The sequence below is a fragment of the Neomonachus schauinslandi genome, chromosome X (assembly GCF_002201575.2).
Source record: "Neomonachus schauinslandi chromosome X, ASM220157v2, whole genome shotgun sequence".
In the NCBI taxonomy this organism is placed as follows: Eukaryota; Metazoa; Chordata; class Mammalia; order Carnivora; family Phocidae; genus Neomonachus; species Neomonachus schauinslandi.
The window spans coordinates 111,568,007-111,589,009 of record NC_058419.1 but is presented as its reverse complement, the minus strand read 5'-3'; the positions used below and the strand labels follow the sequence as shown (position 1 = coordinate 111,589,009).

Below are 21,003 nucleotides of genomic sequence, written 5' to 3'. Positions count from 1 at the left end.
CTGTACCTAATAAGAAGCTAAGGGATACATACATAGTGGCTAGAATAGAGAGTCTAAAAATAGATCCATACCGATACAACAAATTGATTTTTGATAAAAGTCTAAAAACAAACAGGGAAAGGATAGCCTTTAAAAAAAAAAAAATTTATTTTTACATAATCTCTACTCCCAACATGGGGCTCAAACTTACAACCCTGAGTTCAAGAGTCACATGTTCTACTGACTGAGAGAGCCAGGTGCCCTGAAGGACAGCCTTTTCATAAATGGTGTTGGAACACAGAAGTACAAAAGGTAATAAGAGAATATTATGAAAAATTATATGCCAATAAATTGGGTAACCAAGAAGAAATGAATAAATTCCTTCAAACACAACTTTCCAAAACTGAATCACACAAATGGAAAGATACACCATACTCATGGATTGGAAGAATTATTAAGTTAATTAAATTAATTGTTAAAATGCCCATACTACCAAAGCAATCTACAGATTCGATGCAATCCCTATCAAAATACCAATAGCATTTGGGGTGCCTGGGTGGCTCAGTCAATTAAGCGTCTGACTCTTGGTTCCGGCCCGGGTCACGATCTCATGGGTCATGAGATTGAGCCTCACGTCGGGGTCCCTGGTCAGCAGGGAGTCTGCTTGAAGATTCTCTCCCTCTGCCCCTTCCCCTACTTGTGCTCGCTCTCTCTCGCACTCTCTCTTGCTCTCAAATAAATCTTTAAAAAAAAAAAATAGCATTTTTCACAAAGCTAGAACAAAAAATTCTAAAATTTCTATAGAACCACAAGAGACCCCAAAGAGACAAAGCAAACTTGAGAAAGAAGCACAAAGCTGGAGGTATCACAACCCCAGATTTCAAGATATACTACAAAGCTACAGTAATGAAAACAGTATGGTACTGGCACAAAAACAGACACATCAGTATAACAGAATAGAGAATCCAGAAATAAACCCATGATTATATAGTCAATTAATCTACAACAAAGGAGGCAAGAATATACAATGCAGAAAAGACAGTCTCTTCAATAAATGGTGTTGGGAAAATTGGACGGCTACATGCAAAAGAATGAAAGTGGGCCACTTTTTTACACCATACACAAAAACTAGCTTGAAACAGATTAAAGACTTACACACAAGACCTGAAACCATAAAACTCCTAAAATAAAATATAGGCTGTAATTACATGGACACTGACCTTAGCAACATGTTTATGGATAGGTCTCCTTAGGCAAGGGAAACAAAAGCAAAAATAAACTATTGGGACTACACCAAAATAAAAAGCTTTTTTTTTAAAGATTTTATTTATTTATTTGACAGAGACAGAGACAGCGAGAGCAGGAACACAAGCAGGGGGAGTGGGAGAGGGAGAAGCAGGCTTCCCGCCGAGCCGGGAGCCCGATGTGGGACTCGATCCCAGGACCCTGGGATCATGACCTGAGCCGAAGGCAGTCGCGTAACCAACTGAGCCACCCAGGCGCCCCAAAATAAAAAGCTTTTGAACAGTGAAGAAAATCATCAATAAAATGAAAAGGTGACCTAGTGAATGGGAGAAGATATCTGCAAATAATATATCCAATAAGAGGTTTATATCCAAAATATATAAAGAACTTATACAACTCAATAACAAAAAACAAACTATCTGATTTTAAAATGGGCAGATCTGAATAGACATTTTTCCAAAGAAGACATACAAATGGCCAACACACACATGAAAAGATGCTCAACACCACTAATCACCAGGGAAATGCAAATCAAAACCACAGTGAGATCACCTTACTCCTGTTAGAATGGCTAGTATGAAAAAGACAAGAAATAACAAGTGTTGGGGAGGATATGGAGAAAAGGGAACACTTGTGCACTGTTGGTGGGAATGTAAATTGGTGCAGCCACTGTGGAAAACAGTACTGAGGGTCCTCAAAAAATTAAAAATAGAAATACCATATGATCCAGTAATTCCACTACTGGGTATTTACCCAAAGAAAATGAAAACACTTATTAAAAAAGATATCTGCACTCCTACGTTTACTGCAGCATTACCTACAAGAGCCAAGACATGGAAGCAATCCAAGTGTTCACTGATAAGTGAATGAGGTATATACATGTACAATGGAATACTACTCATCCATAAAAAAGAATGATATTGTGCCATTTGTGACAACATGGATAGACCTAGAGGGTATTATGCTAAGTCAAGTCAGAGAAAGAAAGACAAATACCATATGATTTCACTTATATGTGGAATCTAAAAAAACACAAACAGAAATAGATTCATAAATACAGAGAACAAAATGGTGGTTGCCAGAGGGGCAGGGGGGTGGGAGGATGAGTGAAACAGGTGGCGGGGATTAAGAGGTACAAACTTCCAGTTATAAAATAAATAAGTCATAGGGATGAAAAGTACAGCATAGGAAATACAGTCAGCAATATTGTAAAAAAACCTTGTATGGCATCAGATGGTAACTACACTTACTGTGGTGAGCATTTCATAATGTACATAATTGTTGAATCATTATACTGTACACCTGAAACTAATATAATATTGTATGTCAATAAATACTCAAATATTACAGCCAATCAAGGAAAGAAGGAAAATAATAAGATGTATTTTTAAAAATGTTAGGTGAGTAAACAGTAAACATCAGATGTCAAAATAGTTGTTAACATGGTTAACATGGTTATAAAACAAGGCAAATACCAAAAGTAATGAGTAAAATGAAAAATACATAATGGAAAAAAATTTAAGAAATAGTGTTGGAACAACTGGACATCCATATGCAAGAATATGAATCTCAATCTCACACCTCATACAAAAGTTAACTTAAAAGGAATCACAGATCTAAATGTTAGATGGAAACTTATAAAACTTTTATAAGTAAACATAGAAGAAAAACCTTCATGACCTAAGGTCAGGCATAATTAGCTATGGTACTAAAAACACAATCCATAGAAGAAAAATTGATAAATTGGACTTTAGCAAAAGTAAAAACTTTTGCTCTGTGAAGGACAATGTTAAGAGATAAAAAGACAAGCTACAGACTAGGAGAAACTACTTGCGAGTTGCATACCCAACAAGAGAACTGTATCCAGAACATATGGAGAACTCTCAAAATGCAACAGCAAAACAAACAACCTAATTTAAAAATTGGTAAAAACAAACAAGAAAACTTTGACACTTTACCAAAGAGGATGTGATTGACAAATAAGCACATAAAAAGCTCAACATCATTAGCTATTAAGTAAATGCAAATTAAGACAACTATGAGATACCACTACATACCTATTAAGATGGCTAAAATTAAAAATACTGCCAACACTGAGTGTTGACAGAGATGCAGAACCACTAGAATCCCCATACGTTGCTGGTGGGAATGCAAAACGGTGCTGCCACTCTAGAAAACAGTTTGACATTTCTAATAAACTTGAACACTTATCCTACAACCCAGCAATCCTGCTCCTGAATATTTACCCTAGAGAAATAGAGAACTCTATATGCATGTTTAAGGCAGCTCAATTCTTAACTACCATAAAAAGTGCAAACTCAAATGTCCTTCAATAGGCAAATGGATAAACACACTACAATATGTCCTTATAATGAATACTACTCAGCAATGAAAAAGAACAAACTATTGACACAGACAGCAACTTGGATGAATCTCACAGGCCTTATGCTAAGTAAAAAAAGCCACTCTCAGAGGTTACATACCACATGATTCCACTTATGTGGCGTTCTCCAAAAGACAAAATTACAGTGATGGAGAACTGATCAGTGTTTTCCAGGGCTTAGGGGTGGGAAGAGGGTGTGACAAAGGGGTAGCAGGAGGGAGATTTTGAGGGGTTGAAGGGACTGCTTTGTATCTTGATTATGGTTATGGTTACATGACCCTACACGTTTTAAAATTCACAGAACTGTACACTAAATATATAAAAAAGGAAATGTATTGTGATTTCTAGCACATTTTTTAAAAAAAGCTTTACTGCGATATAATTCATATAACATACACTTTACCCATTTAAAGGATACAATTCAGTGGTTTTTGCTATAGTTACATACTAACAGAAACATCAGAGTTAATTTTAGAATATTTTCATCACTCCCAAAAGAAACCCCCTACCCTACCCATTAAAAGTCATTTCCCATCTGCCCCTAACCCTCAATCCCCCAGGCCTAGGCAACCACTAAATCTACTTTCTGTCCCTATAGATATGCCTGTTCTGGACATTTTGTATAAATGGACTCATACCATATGTGATCTTTTATATGCCAGACTTCTTTCAATTAGCATAATGTGTTCAAGGTCTGTCAGTGTTGTAGATGTATTAGTACTTCATCCCTTATTGCAAATAATATTCCATTGTATAGACATAGTACATTTTGTGTTCCCACTCATTAGCTGATGAACATTTTGGTTGTTTCCACTTCGGGGATATTATAAATAATGCTGCTATGAACATTCATTTATAAGTTTTTGTGTGGACGTTTTTTTTCCGTTCTCTTGGATATATACCTAGGAGTGGAATTTCTGGGCTGTATGGCAACTCTAAGTGTAATGTTTTGAGGAACTGCAAAACCGTTTTCCAAAGAGGCTACATCACTTTAAATTTCCACTGGCAAAGTACAAGGGTTCCAATATCTCCGTATCCTTGTCAAAATTTGTTAAATGAAACAAGATGAAACCAGAGAGGGAGACAAACCATAAGAGAGACTCTTAATCTCAGGAAACAAACTGAAGGTTGCTGGAGGGGAGGGGGCTGGGGGGATGGGGTGACTGGGTGATGGACATTGGGGAGGGTATGTGTTGTGGTGAGCGCTGTGTATTGTGTAAGACTGATGAATCACAGACCTGTACCCCTGAAACAAATACATTATATGTTAATAATAATAAAAAAAATTATCTTTCTCATTGCATCTATCCTAGTAGGTGTGAAATGGTATCTCAATTGTGGTTTTGATTTGCATTTCCTTGACAGTTTGTGATATGAGCATCTTTTCCTGTGCTTATTTGTCATTCGTATATCACTTTTGGAGAAATGTCTATTCAGATCCTTTGCCAATCTGTAAATTGTTATTCATCTTTTAATATTGAATTTTAAGAGTTCTTTATGTATTCTTGAATCAAGTCTCTTAACATATACATGATTTGCAATTTTCTCCTGTTCTGTGGGTTGTCTTTTCACTTTAATGGTATGGTTTGCAGCACAATAGCTATTTTTTCATGAAGTCCAATTTATCTATTTTTTTTCTTTTGTCACTTGTGCTCTTGTTATTGTACTAAGAAGTCTGCTTCCCCTAAAGTCAGGAAGATCTATTCCTGCGTTTTCTTCTAAGGGTTTTATAGTTTTAGCTCTTACATTTAGGTTTATGATCCATTTTGTGTTAATTTTTGTACATGATACAAGGAAGGGGTCCCTTCATTGCTTTGCATGTGGATATCTAATTGTCCCAGTACCATTTATTGAAAAGAGTATTCTTTCTCCATTTAACTGTTTTGACACCCTCGTAGAGAATCACCTGACCATAAATGTGGTGGTTTATTTCCAAACTCTCAATTCTATCCCCTTTTGTTCCATTGATCTGTACGTCTATAACCTTAGGCCAGCACCACACTGTCTTCATTACTGTTAGCTTTCTAGTAAGTTTTGAAATCAGGAAGTGTGAGCCTTTCAACTTCGTTCTTCTTTTTCAAGATTCTGGATCCCTTGCATTTCCAAATGAATTTTAGGATCAGCTTGTCAATTTATGCAAAAAAGCAGCTGAGACTTTGATAGGATTGCATCGAACCTGTAGATTAGTTTGGAGAGTATTGCCATCTCAGTTATATTGTCTTCCAATCCATGAACATGGGATATCTTCCTGGAACAATCTTAAGAATTGTTCCTATGCTTTAAGCTCCCTAACAGCAAAGTCTGTCTTTTTTGTTCACCACTCTAACTAAAGGTCCTGGTCTACTTAGATAAATAAATGAACAAATGTACAACAAAGATTATATTTTTACTGATTTATAGTCTAAAATATCTTTTTCAAAAATAGTTAAAAGTGTAGATATTATCTATTTATATACATTTGTATTATGCATAGCTAATGGAAGTAATTTTCCTTTTAAGAAAGCTTGTTTTATTATTATACACATCCTTCTGTTCAGTCTTTCTTTAGGAAACTGAAGAAGCAACTCAGGTATGCATAGCAGGAAGCTTGGTAATGATTCAAACAGGAACTAAAGCCTTATATTTGCTTTAAAAGTAGAAGTGGGTAAAATAGGGGAGCTCTTTCAAGCATAAGAAATAGCTTATTGCTAGACTCAGAGAGGAAATGGGTAAAACCAAGAATAGTAACCTCACAGGATAGAGGTGAAGTTAAGGAGGCAGAAGTCAAGGCAGTAAATTTCAGTGGGGGAAGGGGTACAGTGGTAGAGGGTGACCAGAGAAAACAGTATACATGACTCCCTAGGGTGGTGTGTGTGTAGTTTAAAAAACATATTCAACATTATAATTATCTACCTGAAAAATGAAAAAAATAAAAGCTAAAGCCTTCATACAAGCTCAAGAAAGAACACTTACACAATCTTCTTGGCTGGTGGCAATACAAAGATGACTCTCAGAGCAAGCAGGAGATGGAGCAGATTTCAACAACAGAAGAGAGCAGAGATACTGAAATGGTGATATTCACTGCTCCTTAGAGGGTGTGTGTGGGGAATAGGAGAGGCAGGTAAGAGCTGCAAAGTAGATGCTAAGCCAATACTGGAACAGCAGAATGCTTACAGACTTGGACAGTAGGTCGAAACAAACTAGACAGAATTAAACAAGAATTTATTTATTGGGCTTATATGTTTAATAAATGCTTGCTGAACTGATTTTATTAGCCAACACTCCCACACATTTGAGTTGACTCAGTTCCCTTCACACATACATTCCCACCCCCAGGGCCCCAACACATCTTTAAAACAGAACTTTTCTCTCTTTTCCAAATCACCCCCTCCTCCCCAACCCCAGCAGCTACCCCGTGGCCCTGCCATATGTGGTCCCAACACTTAGGTACAAGAAATTTCAACTGTACAACACTGATTGCACGGTTTTTTGTTTTTGTTTTTTAAAGATTTATTTATTTGTTTGGGGGAGAGGAGGAGGTGGGCAGAGAGCAAGCAAGCACACAAGCAAGGGGGGAGAAGCAGAGGGAGAGGGAGAAGCAGACTCCCCACTGAGCAGGGGGCCTGATGCAGGACTCGATCCCAGGACCCCGGATCATGACCTGAGCCAAAGGCAGACGCTTAACTGACTGAGCCGCCCAAGTGCCCAAAATATATATATTTCTTAATATAAATCACATCACAACTATATTCTTTTATGTCTGGTTTTTGCTCAGTGTTATGGTTGTGAGATTCAGGGTCCTGGGATCAAGCCCCACATGGGGCTTTCTGCTCAGTGGGGAGTCTGCTTCTCCCTCTCCTCCTGCCTCCTCCCCCTGTTCATGATCTGTCTCTCTCTGTCAAATAAATAAATAAAATCTTTAAAAAAAAAAATACTGGTTCCTTTCAATCCATCCTCCACAAAGGAAGGTCGCAGAAAGAACTAGAATCTCAAGACTTCACTGTTTTAGAATTCTTCAATCCTATAAAACAGAACCTGAGTCTCTTAGATTGCCATACAAGGCTCTTCCTCTCACATCCAGCCTCATCACCTGACACACACACCCTCCTTAGCCCCTGCCCCCAAACCTGAATTCAAGTGTCATGCACAGGCTCTGCTCTCGCACTTCGGAGCCTGGGTGCCTGCAATGCCTTCGTGGCAAATGCCTCTCCACACGCTTGCTCCTCTGTGAGGCTTCCCCCAGCTTCCTTTCTCCTACAGTCCAGGAGACAGAGTTCAGAGGCCTCCAGCTGACCCTTACTCTCAGTCCTTTTTCCTTTAGATTAAGAATGGCTAAGTACTTATCATTGCATTGCTCAGCTCCAAGGGAGGAAAGTACAAGTAAATCATTCAAATGAAATACCTAGAAGAGACTAGGACAAATGTTGAAAATAGAGGATTACTCACCATCAACCCCCTCTACCCCCGTTGGTAAAACAAAAAACAAAGTGGAAAATTCTATTATAAAAACTCCAAAAACTGGTTAAATTCATTTGTTGTGCTGAAATTTTATTCTAGCAGCTACCACTTAAAATATTAAAGGGGATAGGGAAGGGCAATGCCTTGGACTTGAGATTTTTTAAAGATTTTATTTATTTATTTGAGAGAGCACAGAGGGAGTGTGAGAGGGAGAAGCAGACTCCCCACTGAGCAGGAGCCCAACACAGGACTCGAACCCAGGACCCTGGGATCATGACCTGAGCCAAAGGCAGATGCTTAACTGACTGAGCCACCCACGCGCCCTTGAGATGTTTTTTTACAGTGGGAATTCCAATAGCCTTTGTTTTAAAATGATGACACCTGGGGTGCCTGGCTGGCTCAGTCAGTAGAGCATGCTACTCTTAATCTCCCGGTCTTGAGTTCAAGCTCCACAACAGGCGTGGAACCTACTTAAAACAAAAAAATTTTTTTAAATATTAAAAAAAATAAAATGATTATATCTGTAATTGAGACTAGGGGCTGTGTGAGTAACACTTTCTTTCTCCATTAGTTTAAAAGATAGGTTTTGTATAATTTGATATGTAAACCTTGGGCATTCAGAGAATAATGTTGAAGACTTAATAAGCTCCAACATGCAGCGGCCTTACACTTTTCACCTAAGGAGATCACAGGTGTGCAACTTTCACTTTCAAATGATGTCTTTTGCTAAACTCCTGCTTATCCGATTTCCCCCCTCTGGATTTACAAATAACTCACAAATTACAAGGTGCCCTGGACCTAGGCATTTGCACCATCCCGTATGACTGAAGGATGGCTTCCAGGGAAATAAAGTGGGTCAGGAGCCACGTACTGCAGGCATTCACTTCAATCAAGCTGTGTTCCAGTTTTATCCCAGATCCCAGTGCTCACCTTAAAACTTTTGAGACTTCCAGAAACTATGTGGGCCCCTTAGCTAACCATCAAACATACAAATGACTTCACCACTGTCTTAAGACATTTTATTTCTTCTTTTTTTTTTTAAAGATTTTATTTATTTGAGAGAGAGAGAATGAGAGAGAGCACATGAGAGGGGGGAGGGTCAGAGGGAGAAGCAGACTCCCTGCAGAGCAGGGAGCCTGATGCGGGACTCAATCCTGGGACTCCAGGATCATGACCTGAGCCAAAGGCAGTCGCTCAACCAACTGAGCCACCCAGGCGCCCCAAGACATTTTATTTCTTTGCCTCCCTCACCAATCCCTGTTGCAAGGTGGGGGATTACTGAAATGTTAGTCCTTAGCCTGGTGCTGTGAAAACCGACAGAACATAAACTCAGTGGGGTTGCTAGGATCCTCCTGGCCAACACCTCAAGTCGGGGGTGTCAAGGGATTACTGGCTGCTGTGCCAGTAACATCTCCCCCAAACAGGAGAGCTGTGGGCCTCACTATTTATTTTCAACTCTAAGACTGACTTTTACTCTATTAGGTTCAGGGTCAGAGCACCGAAGGACCACACGTCACTCTGAATCTGGACTCTTGCTAGAGGATCTACTAGGAGTCCACCGATGGGCTTTGGGGTGTGGGGGTAGGGAGGTGGAGACCCATGAGACTCCTGGAATGTCTGTGTGAGCATTTTTCTCAGTGGACAATAAAACATTCAGCTTTCATCAAATTCTCAAATGGGTCTGTAACTCATTTGATTAAGAACCACTACTCTACGTGTATGTTATGAACATAAATTATGTTCTCCCTACCCACTGTGAGGCAGATGTGATATTTCACTCTGTGACTTTTACTAATAGAGTGAAATAAATATCACATCTGCCTCACAGTATTTAAAGAAAGGGCTTATTAAAGTTTCACTATTTTGGGACGCCTGGGTGGCTCAGTCAGTTAAGCGTCTGCCTTCAGCTCAGGTCATGATCCCAGGGTCCTGGGATCGAGTACCGCATCGGGCTCCCTGCTCCGCGGGGAGCCTGCTTCTCCCTCTGCCTCTGCCTCTCTCTCTATCTCTCATGAATAAATAAATAAAATCTTTAAAAATAAATAAATAAATAAATAAAGTTTCACTATTTTAACAGACAAAAATATAAATTTATTTGGTGTTCACAGCAATCTGGTGTATCTAAAGTATTTCTCTCCATTCCTCTGGCCTGTTTCCAACAATACAGTGTTTATCACAGGGCTGTCAGCTCACCAGAAGGATGACCTTGAAAAAGATCCCCTCAACTCTCTTGGCTGAATTCTTTAGCTGTAAAAGGAAACGAGGTGATCTAACTAGATGATCTCTTGGATCCCTGCAAAACTTGAAACAATTCTAAATTTCTCCCTTGTATGCATTATTACAGTCCTCTATTTGTAAGAAGATTCAAAGACTTTTTCATTCAATTACTCAAATGTTTCTATCTGGCACTAAAATATTTAAAAGCGGTCCTGAAAAGGGCACAGCAAAAGCCCTCCTCCTGGCACCCGAAAGAGTTGAAGTAGGAGGTGGCAAAAGGCAGGGCACTGAATTGTTATCAGGAAGGAAAAAATGTCATCCATTCAGTGCTTGCTTTCTCCAGTCAACACACAGAGCAGACAACCATCTCTCAGCCCTTTTAAAAGGGCTCAGGGATCCTAAGGGATCTGGGGACCTCACTCCCGAGAACTGCTACACTACTTCAAAGCTGGAGTGTATTTTTTCCTGTCCACGTGTTAGAAATTCTTACAAGTATGTGTCCCTAAGCAAGGAAGAATATTATTTGGGGTGTTTTTAAAGTTCTACACACTTAATAGCATACTGTACTTATTCTTCTATAACTTGTTTGCACTCAACTTTAAATTTCTGAGTGCTATCCAATTTGATACATGTAAGTCTAGGTCACTCATTTTAACTGCTATCTAGTATTCTATCATGTGGCTAGATCTCTATTTGTCCATTCCCAAAGTGATGAACATTTAGATTGTTTCTAATTTTTCTCTTTTACAAACAATGCTTCAACAAATGTCCTCGTACATGTCTCCTTGGGTAATGGGTAAGAGCACATCATTATGTATATATAACTACATAGGGACCTCCTGGGTCATACGGTACGCATAGCTTCAATTTCACCAATATCTCCCAACTGTTTTCCAAGGTGACTGTACCAGTTAACAGTCTGTAACTTACATTCTATGGCATAGACTACTAACTAATCACTATCTGAATTTCCTTTTCTTTTCAGGCCTTCAGCTATACTACATTTCCCATCCTCCCTTGCAGTTAGATGTGACCATGTGTTTGAGTTCTAGCCAAAGGAATGTGAATGAAAGTGAAGTACCCATCACATCCAGGGTGACCTTCGGAGCTGCACTGGTAGCCCAGATCTCTAAATGACACCCTTACTGACCTGGACCCACACCCGGCTGCTGTCGGAGTGAGAAATAAACTGTGTTTATTCAATGGAATTTTGGACTTCGTTTCAGCAGTTAGCCTATCTTAACTAATACCTCTTCCCATGAATAGTTTATAAGATTTGCCCCTTTTCTACAACCTTGTCAACACTTAGAATTATGCTTTGAAACTGTTCCCCAATTGTCAGTCTGAATTTATTGTTTTGATCTACTTTACTTTCTCGGGTTACTAGTGAGGTTAAGCCATCATTTTACATGTTTATTCATTTCCTCTTCTGTGAACTGCTTGTTTATATTGTAGAACACAATCATAGAAATATATAAAATTAATATAAATGAGAAAGGGAGTAACTTAATTAAAGGGAAACAATGAAGGAGGACACTTGGACTGAAAATATTTTTTGGTTATCCTGGCACTTCTCTTTGCTATTAAGAGAAGTAATGGAGAGAGAATATTTATAAACCCAGAAGCTAAACAATGATGTCACCTGCTATCTAATCAAATAGAAACAAGCTCAAGGAAAATTGAAACTTAAATCCAATCAACTATAAGTGGCCGGTTCTCCAAAGACTCTCAGGATTAAGCTTCTGTATTTGTTATTTATTAATCACCCCAAAACTTACTCTAAAAACTGAGAACCTAGTTCCAGTAGTTTTGGGTTTTCTGTGGTATTTATATCTGCAAATATCATCTCTATCCGGCTCATTTTTTTTTCAGGTCTTTTATGCGGGTCACAGTTACAATGCAGCATAGGAGTGATAGTGGTGACCCTTGAGGTCCCTGACTTTAAAGATATTGTTTCTGATCTTTTGCCAATACATTAGTTAGGTTTGTAAATTTTTTTTTAAAAGATTTATTGATTTGAGAGAGAGAGAGGCAGGGAGGGACTGAGGGAGGGAGAGAGAGTCCCAAGCAGACCCCAGGCTGAGCGTAGAACCTGACAAGGGGCTCGATCTCACAACTCTGAGATCATGACCTGAGCCAAAACCAAGAGTTGAATGCTAAACCAACTGCACCACCCAGGCACCCACATTTGTAGATTTTTTAAAACATTATCTTTTATCGGGATAATACAACTCCCTAGAATGTTTTTTAAAACATTATCTTTTATCAGGATAATACAACTCCCTAGAATACCTTAAGAGGTGTATTTAAGTTTGTTTGTTTGTTTTTTTTTTTTTGAGACAGAGAGAATGAGAGAGAGAGAGCACATGAGAGGGGGGAGGGTCAGAGGGAGAAGCAGGCTCCCTGCTCTGTGGGAAGCCTGCTTCTCCCTCTCCCACTCCCCCTGCTTGTGTTCCTGCTCTTGCTCTCTCTCTGTCAAATAAATAAATAAAATCTTTAAAAAATCATTCTAGATGCTGAATTTTATCAAATGCTTTTCTACACCAATTGAGATGACCACACGATTTTCTCCTTTAATTTATTAATGTAGTAAATTGCATTAGATTTTCTTATAGTAAATATCCTTGTATTCCTGAGTAAACTCCACTTGAGCATCAAAGCACTCTTCGAACATCATCTTTTCTCTATGCTCACTCCTGTGATCTCATCCAGCCTCATGACCTTTTAAACACCACATATATACCAATATAACTCCCAGATTTTTCTCTCCAGCTCAGACCTCTCCCTTTCTTCAAGACTCATATATTCAATTGCCTACTTGCCATTTCTACTTGCATGCCTCATGGGCAACTCAAACTTAATAAAAACTCCTTCTCTTTCTCCCCAAATTTGCTCCTCCACAATTTTCCCCATCTCACAAATGGCAATTCCATCATACCGGTTGCTCAAGCCAAAACCCTGGAGTCATTCTTGACTTCTCTTTTTTCCACACCCCTTATGCCCAATCCACCAGTAAATCCTGTTGTCTCTATAAAATTTCCCCCAAATTCCACCACTCGCAGCGGTCTCCACTGCCACCACCCTTGTCTGAGCCATCATGCTCCAGCTGCTGAAGCTTCCTAATCAGTCACCCTGCTTTCCTTCGTGTCTGCTTTACAGACAATATTCTATGCAGCTGATGGAGTGATTCTTTTCCAACATTATTCAGATGTCACTCACTTGCTCAAAACCCTCTCATGGCTTCCCTTCCCACTCAGAATAAAAGCCAAATTCCTTCACCTTCGAAGATGAATGAATAAATAAACCTCTGAATGTTCCTTGGTCCTTGTCTGTAAACCCACCTTGGATTAGGATTTTTTTTGTGACTCAATCCATTTCTTTAATAGTTACAGGTCGAATTAGGATTTAATTTTTTCTTAACATGGCTAACATTAATCTAGAAAACTGTCCATTTAACATTTCCAAATGTACTGCCAAAAAGTATTGATACTATTTTTCCATTTTCTCCTAATATTGTTTATTTGTCCCTCTTCCCCGGCTCCCATCAACCCTGCCAGAAGTTTGCCTATTTGTTAGTCTTTTCTAAAAAACAGCTTTTGGGGTACCTGGGTGGCTCAAGTCAGTTGGTCAACTGCCTTTGGCTTGGGTCATGACCCCGGAGTCCTGGGATCGAGCCCCACATCGGGCTCCCTGCTCAGCAGGGAGTCTGCTTCTCCCTCTGCCCCTCCCCCTGCTCATGCTCACGCTCTAATACATAAATAAAATCTTTAAAAAAATAAAATCAAAAACAGCTTTTGGTTTTGTCAATCCTTATTGTGTTATCTTACACTAATTTTTGCTCCTGTATTATTTCCTTTCTTCTGTTTTCTTGGCTGCACTGTTATCCTTTTCTCAATGAATTCATTAATTTTCAAATCTTTCTTCTTTTCTAACATTTATTTCAGAATATAAATTTCAAATCCCACTTTAGCTGTATCTCATTTGTATTTGGAATGCTTCTGTTGTCATTCAGTTTTAGATATTTCATAATTTCCATTATAATTTCTTCTTAGAGATACACACACACCCATGACACATATATCCATGATCTATTTAGATATATTTAGAAGTGGGCTTAGTAAGATTCCAAACATACTTGGAGATTTAGCAGCTGTTTGTTATTGCTAACTTTCTTGCATTTTGGCAAAAACTCCGGTGTTCATAAAGTTGATTTTTCAGTATTTTTGAGACTTTCTTTATACCCTAATTTGTCATCAATTTTTGAAAAACTTTGCAAGGTTGAAACAAATATGTATTTTCTATTGGTGGGGTGCAGAGTTCTACATATGTACACTTGATTTTGTTTCTTATGGTGCTCAAATTTTCTATGTCCTAATAATTTCTCTGCTTGACCTATTAGTATCTTAGGGGAGTATAAAAGTTCTTAGTATGATTACAGATTTGTTAACTTCTACAGTTAGGTCAAGTTTTGCTTCATATCAATCAGAGTTGTATTCTGATTTAAAATTGCTTTATTTTCTTGAATTATCCTTTTATCATTTAGTAATATTTTTTATCCCTAATAATGAAATTTTTTAAAATTTCAAGATCTACTGTTTGACATTAGTATGCACACCAATTTCTTCTTGGTTAGCATCTGCCTATATATCTTGTCTAACTAAACTACTTTCAACCTTTGGGGGCACCTGGGTGGCTCAGTCAGTTAAGCATCGGACTCTTGATTTCAGCTCAGGTCATGATCTCAGGGTGGTGAGATGGAGCCCCACCACAAGCTCCATGCTCAGTGGGGAGTCTGTCTGGGATTCTCTCCCTCTCCCTCTCCCCCTGCTTGCTCACTCTCTCTCTTTCTTGCTCTCTAAATAAATAAATTAAATCTTAAAAAAAAAATAAACTACTTTCAACTTCTGAGTATCTTAAGGTTGTGTCTCTCGCTTAAAAAAAAAAAAAAAAAAGATTGAGCCCTGCATCAGGCTCAATTTCATGACCCAGAGATCATGACCTGAGCTGAAACCAAGAGTCAACCACTTAACCGACTGAGCCACTCCGGTGGCCCAGCTTGTGTCTTTCATAAACCACATATATCTTGGGGTGCCTGGGTGGCTCAGTTGGTTAAGCATCTGCCTTCGGCTCAGGTCATGATCTCAGGGTCCTGGGATGGAGCCCCATGTCTGGCTCCCTGCTTAGTGGTGAGTCAGCTTCTCCCCCTCCCTGTGCCCCTCACCCCCACTTGTGCACAAGCTCTCTCTCTCAAATAAAATTTATAAAAACCACATATATTTAAAAAAATTTTTTAATAACTTCTATTACCTGGCTAATTTAAGCATTTCCATTTATTGTGATTACTAATTGGACTTATTTGCATCTTGTTTTGTCCTTTGCTTACTTTTTTTTTTTTTTTTTTTTTAACTTTTCTCTCTCCCTAAGCACTCTTTTCCTTCCTTCTCTTGCAGTGATCAAATTTTCTTTATTCCTCCACTGTTTTAAAAGTCATATATTCCTGGGTAGGGGGAGGGTGAAATATGTGATGGGGATTAGGGAGTGCACTTGTCATGGTGAGCACCAGGTGATGTATAGAAGTGCTGTATCACTGTATTGTACACCAGAAACCAATACTGTGAAAAAAAAAAAAAGTTATGCTTACGAAAAATTTTTTTTAAAAAGTTATATATTCCCTTCATGTTCAAGCGTTACATATAAATTGTTGATTTAAATATATAATACCTCTCCCCTTCTTAAGGTGATAAAGTGATAAAGGTCTAAGAATGCTTTAACCCACCTCCCATTCTTCTGCCATATTATTTCACAGTATTTAATTATATCTTTTTAAAACTTGCCCCAAATTAGTCTTTATTATTATTATTATTACTATTTGTTCCCTACTCCATGTTTTAGTTATCCCATTCTTTTCATTTTTAAATTCCATTGCCACTAAATAAGCAATATTTACTTACTCTTCTGGTCTCTTAATTATCTATTTTTTATACCAAATAATCTGCAGTTACAATTACTGCCTTGATCACCATTTCTGATCCATATTCTCTTATCACTACTTTGTAACTTAACACTTTCATGTATGAGCTTTCAAACAGAACTGATATTCAAAAAATGTACAAAGTTAGTATTATCTGGACCAAAGTAAATCTAGGAATTTTTTTCAGTCAATAATTATTTGAAGATAATCCCTGGAGTGTATAATTATACTCTCTGTATACACAAAATCGTATCTGCAAAAGGACCCTTTTATAAACATAGTTCTTTTCTTCTTTGCCTTAAAGATTTAAATAATAATTAGTAGCAAATGTATTTGGCAAACGACTAATGGAAAAAGTTGTTCTCTTTCACAGATACAGGAAAAGGAATTAGTTGACACGCTACTGCCTCTAACTGAAGAATTAGGAGTTTGACATATTTAACACTAAATGATTTCTAACAAGTGAAATCAATTTAAAAAGCACATCAGGGGCACCTGGGTGGCTCAGTTAAGCATCTGACTCGGCCTAGGTCAAGATCTCAGGGTCCGGGCGCCTGGGTGGCTCAGTTGGTTAAGCGACTGCCTTCGGCTCAGGTCGTGATCCCGGGGTCCTGGGATCGAGTCCCACATCGGGCTCCTGGCTCAGCGGGGAGCCTGCTTCTCCCTCTGACCCTCTCCCCTCTCATGCTGTTTCTCTCCTGCGCACTCTCTAATAAATAAATAAATAATCTTAAAAAAAAAAAAATCTCAGGGTCCTAGGATGGAGTCCCTCCCGCTCTGCTGGCTCCCTGCTGCTGGCTCCCTGCTCGGCAGGGAGTCTCTTTCTCCCTCTGCCCCTCTCCCCGCTCAGCTCATACTCATGCTCCCTCTCCCTCCCTCCCGCTCTCAAATAAATAAATAATCTTTTAAAAAAATAAAAATAAAAAGCAAATCAGAAACAGTTCAGAGCCTGTACCCGCTGACACTGAAAAATACCTCACAAACATCTGCATATATCTACAGGAGATGGGGAGATATAGCATAAATTTTAGAAACCACCAGTCCAGCTCGTTCATTTTTTTTTATGGTCGAATATGCATAAAATTGCCCATCCATTTTTAGAGTGGTTAGGGGACCTAAGATCACTCAGAAAGATGATGAGACCTTAAATGGATTAAGGATCTACAACTGTGAAGACAAGCTGTTGGGGCAGGATGGGTGGGGGGAGGGGGACAAGGAGTGCGAGTCTGCATGGGATTTCCCAGCAGTGTTGTACTCGGAGGATTCCAGTTAGCCACAGGAGTAAAGAGGGTAAATGAGAGCTTCTCACCAACTACCCCCAAAATAAATACAACTAAAGGCTGAGACGCCTTTTTTTTTAATCATTAAAATGTTGGAGAGGAAAGTCCAACACTGCAAATTTGCTTTAATAAGACAGTTCTTTTGCTCCTGAGAGAAGGCAAGCCTGGGTCAATGGCTGGACATTAGGATGGCTCGGAGCCTGCTGGAAGTATTTTATCAACAAGGACTTAACGGTACCTTTCATGTGCCAGGAACACTGCTTAACACAAAAGGAACAAAACTGATGAGGCCTCTGTGCTTAAGGACCTCACTGCATCAATGGGGAGACATAATTATGTTTATAGACTAGAAAGCAATTAGTAGTTGTACCAAGGCCTTCAGGAAAGGGAGTAACATGGCTCACGGTGGTGAGGTGCGGACGTGTGGCCTATGTCCAAGTCGTAACACCACCAACAGCACTGTTTACTGATTGCCTCCTGGCTGCCAGGCAACCTGCTAGGCGCTAGCTTTTTCTTCACAATACCTCAGCGGAGATAGGTGTTACTGTCCCCATTTTACAGATGAGGCCATGGACTTGAGAGGCTGAGTAAAGGCTAACATGTCATTCAAGGCAGAGCTGGGCACGCAAACACAGGTGTGACACAAGAACCAAGCTTCATCAGTTCTCCTTACAGCCCCTTCCCTCACAGTAAGGAAGGAGAAAACCGTTGAACTTGAATTTTAAAACAATTTATAGATGTAATTGTAATATACTACAAACAGGACAGCAAAAAGTAACCACCATTTGCCTGCCTACTCCTTTAATTCTCAACTTAACGTCATGTCTTCTAGGACTCCATCCCGGCTCCCCAAACTGGGTTTAGCTCCCCCAAATCAGGATCACAGTCCTTCATGTGCAATTTTAAAAGCTGGTAAGTTCTGGAAATCTAAAGGGTTTTCATAAGTTTGCAGCAAGCTTGGTGACAAAAGGTGACCTGAACTGACGTGAAACTATTTTAAGTCTTTACTTTTCCTACTCAGTGTGAATATTCACATTCGGATGTGAGAAAAATGTGTTTGATTAAGGGATGCTGCCCACTGCAGTTATTATAGAATACACATGTATATTACACCTTTCTAAAATCCAAACATTTCTGACTTGCAAACATCTGGTCCCAAGGATCTCAGACAAAGGACTCCGGAACTATACCCTATGCATAAATCTCATTGCACTACACGCATTTATTCTTTGTAAGCCCAGCACCTGACAGAGTGTCTTGCATATAATAGGTACACAATAAATATTTCATGAATGAAGGAATAAGACTGAGAAATTGGCTAAGAAGGGAAAATGGTCAGTGGCTTGGGAATGACTCTGGTTCCCGACTTGTAGGCTGGGCCTCTAACCATGGAATGCTACTTTCTTCTGGAACATGGAGGTCCTATTAATAGTTGCTGCTGATTGAGGGAAAGGGACAGAGCTGCTGTCTTCACTAGGAATAAAAATAGTCCAAGGGTCTTACATGATGGGCCCACATATAACTTTAGGCCAGTAATATAGAACAGCAGGCATATTCATACCTCAGACCACATGGGCAGCCTCACAGGTCCCCCTTGAACTTGGGAGCAGAAGACCTGCGTTTGGCCCTGACCCTACTACACGCGGTAAGCTTTTTGGCCTGTAGTTTTCTCATCTGTAAAATATCAACCAGAGTAACCCCTAAGGCCCTCACACGTGGGTCTCTAACAAGATAACTCATGGGAGGGGCAGCAGCAGTTGCCCTACACTCTGGAGGAGCAGGATACAAACCTCCGGAGGTTCTTCACTCCTGTTTACTGCCCTGGCAGTCCCGAGTTCACTGTCCCCGTTCAGTGTGCTCTGTCCAACCTATACACACCTCCTCTCTCACCCCAAAACAGAACAGTCAATGCAAAAAAGACGCGTTTTTGTACCCAGGGCACCAGGGGGGCTCTGTCTTCGATCCCAAACAGAGGGGGTCCCCTGAAAGAGGACGGGGTGGAATGGGGGTGCGGCTAGCAAGCACTGGATTTAAGGAGCAAACCTCCTAAATGCAAAGTCTCAGGACCGGGAGGGGATTGGGTAGGAGAATGAGTGCCACGAGAGGGCAGCTCGGGTGGTCCTTCCTTACCTGGTAGCACAGGATGGTTTGCTGGACCAGCCGCGCGTAGCCATCCAGGCGGACCCCAGAATTGCTCCTGCTCCTCATCTCCGCGTGCTGCCGGGGCCGCAGCGCCCGACCGGCCGTGCAGAGGTGGGACGCCCGAACTGCAGCCGCCGAGCGGGCCTGGTTCCCAAACACTCACAGCCTCGGTTAGCTCTCGGGACAGTGCCCGGCGGTGGGAGGTCGAGACTTTTTTAAAATGAAAGAACCAAAGTAAGATTGGAAAACAAGCCAACCAGAGTTTCGCTCCTCCGCAAGGCGCGGGGGCGGTGATGGGGGCTGGCGCTAAGGCGGCCCGTCCCTGACCAGGCCCGCCGCACTCTCGACACCCGCTCGTCCCGCACAGCCCCGCGGAAGACGCGGGGAACGGGGTTCAGGACGTAAGACAACGACGACCCCGTCGGGCCTTTTTCGCCTTAAAGCAGTCTGGAGGAGGCCCCGGGGCGGGCCGCCAACCGAGCCTACCGGTCTGCCGCAACCCACTTGCGGCCCGCCCCCGGCCCCGCCCCCGCCGCGGAACGCAGCCCTCGGAGTCGCGGCTCGAGGGGGAAAGAAAAGGGGGTGGCCCACAGGAGTAGCGGACCACTTGGCTCCGGGCGGGAACCAAATTGTCTCCCTGAGCCCCTTACCTCCCCGCGGGCCGCCGACCCCAGGACAAGCTAGAGAAACAGGCCCTTCCGCAGTGACCACCTGGACGCCCTTGGGCCCGCCCCAGGCCCCACCTTTGGATCCGCCTCCGGCTCCGCCCCGTCGCGGAGCGGAACCCGCGGAGCGGGGCCTGGGTTACAAGGTAAGGGGACCGCTTCGCCAGAGGCCCAGAATGCCCCTAATACGGTCGCTTGTGGCCCCGCCCCGTCCTGAGATGAACTCGCTACAGCGTCCGTGACCCCGCCCCCAGCCCCGCCCCCGCAGCGGAGCGGAACCCGCGGAGTAAGGGAGATAAAGGACGGGTTCTAGGGCTCCTCCCTGAATTGCCGTGAGGCCCCGGGGATGGGCAGCCAACCTCACCGGAGGCGGGAGAGGTAGGCCCGCCCACCGCGGCCACTGGGCTGGCCGCCGGCCAGGATCATAATTCTGTACCTGGCCGCTTCTCCACCGCCGAGCAGAAGCCAAGTAGTGGGGCCCCTTAGGGAAGGAAAGGGGGCGGTCGGGGCAGGGTCCCCTAGCCGCACCCTTCTTCCCCCCTTCGGCTCCTGTAGCCCCTGCCCCTGATGACCTCTCTCGAAGTCAGGCCTGCAGTCCACCTCCTACAGGCCTACTACTTGAAACTGGCATTTTTGCAGCGGTAATTACCTACAGTTCAGTCTTTGACCCAGTGTTCATTTTCC

At 41.3% G+C, this 21,003-nt stretch overlaps 1 protein-coding gene across 1 annotated transcript in view; it reads right to left on the bottom strand.

Annotated features, from left to right (window-relative positions):
* Positions 1–20,367, bottom strand: part of PHKA2 (phosphorylase kinase regulatory subunit alpha 2) — a 75,150-nt gene extending 54,783 nt beyond the window's left edge. Inside the window, exons 1-2 of the mRNA XM_044911841.1 lie at positions 20,305–20,367; positions 19,643–19,864 (exon numbers count right to left, since the gene is read on the bottom strand). Coding sequence (XP_044767776.1) covers positions 19,643–19,720 — 78 coding nt within the window. The 5' untranslated portion in view covers positions 19,721–19,864; positions 20,305–20,367. The remainder of the gene's footprint in view (positions 1–19,642; positions 19,865–20,304) is intronic.
* Positions 20,368–21,003: the final 636 nt, after the last annotated feature.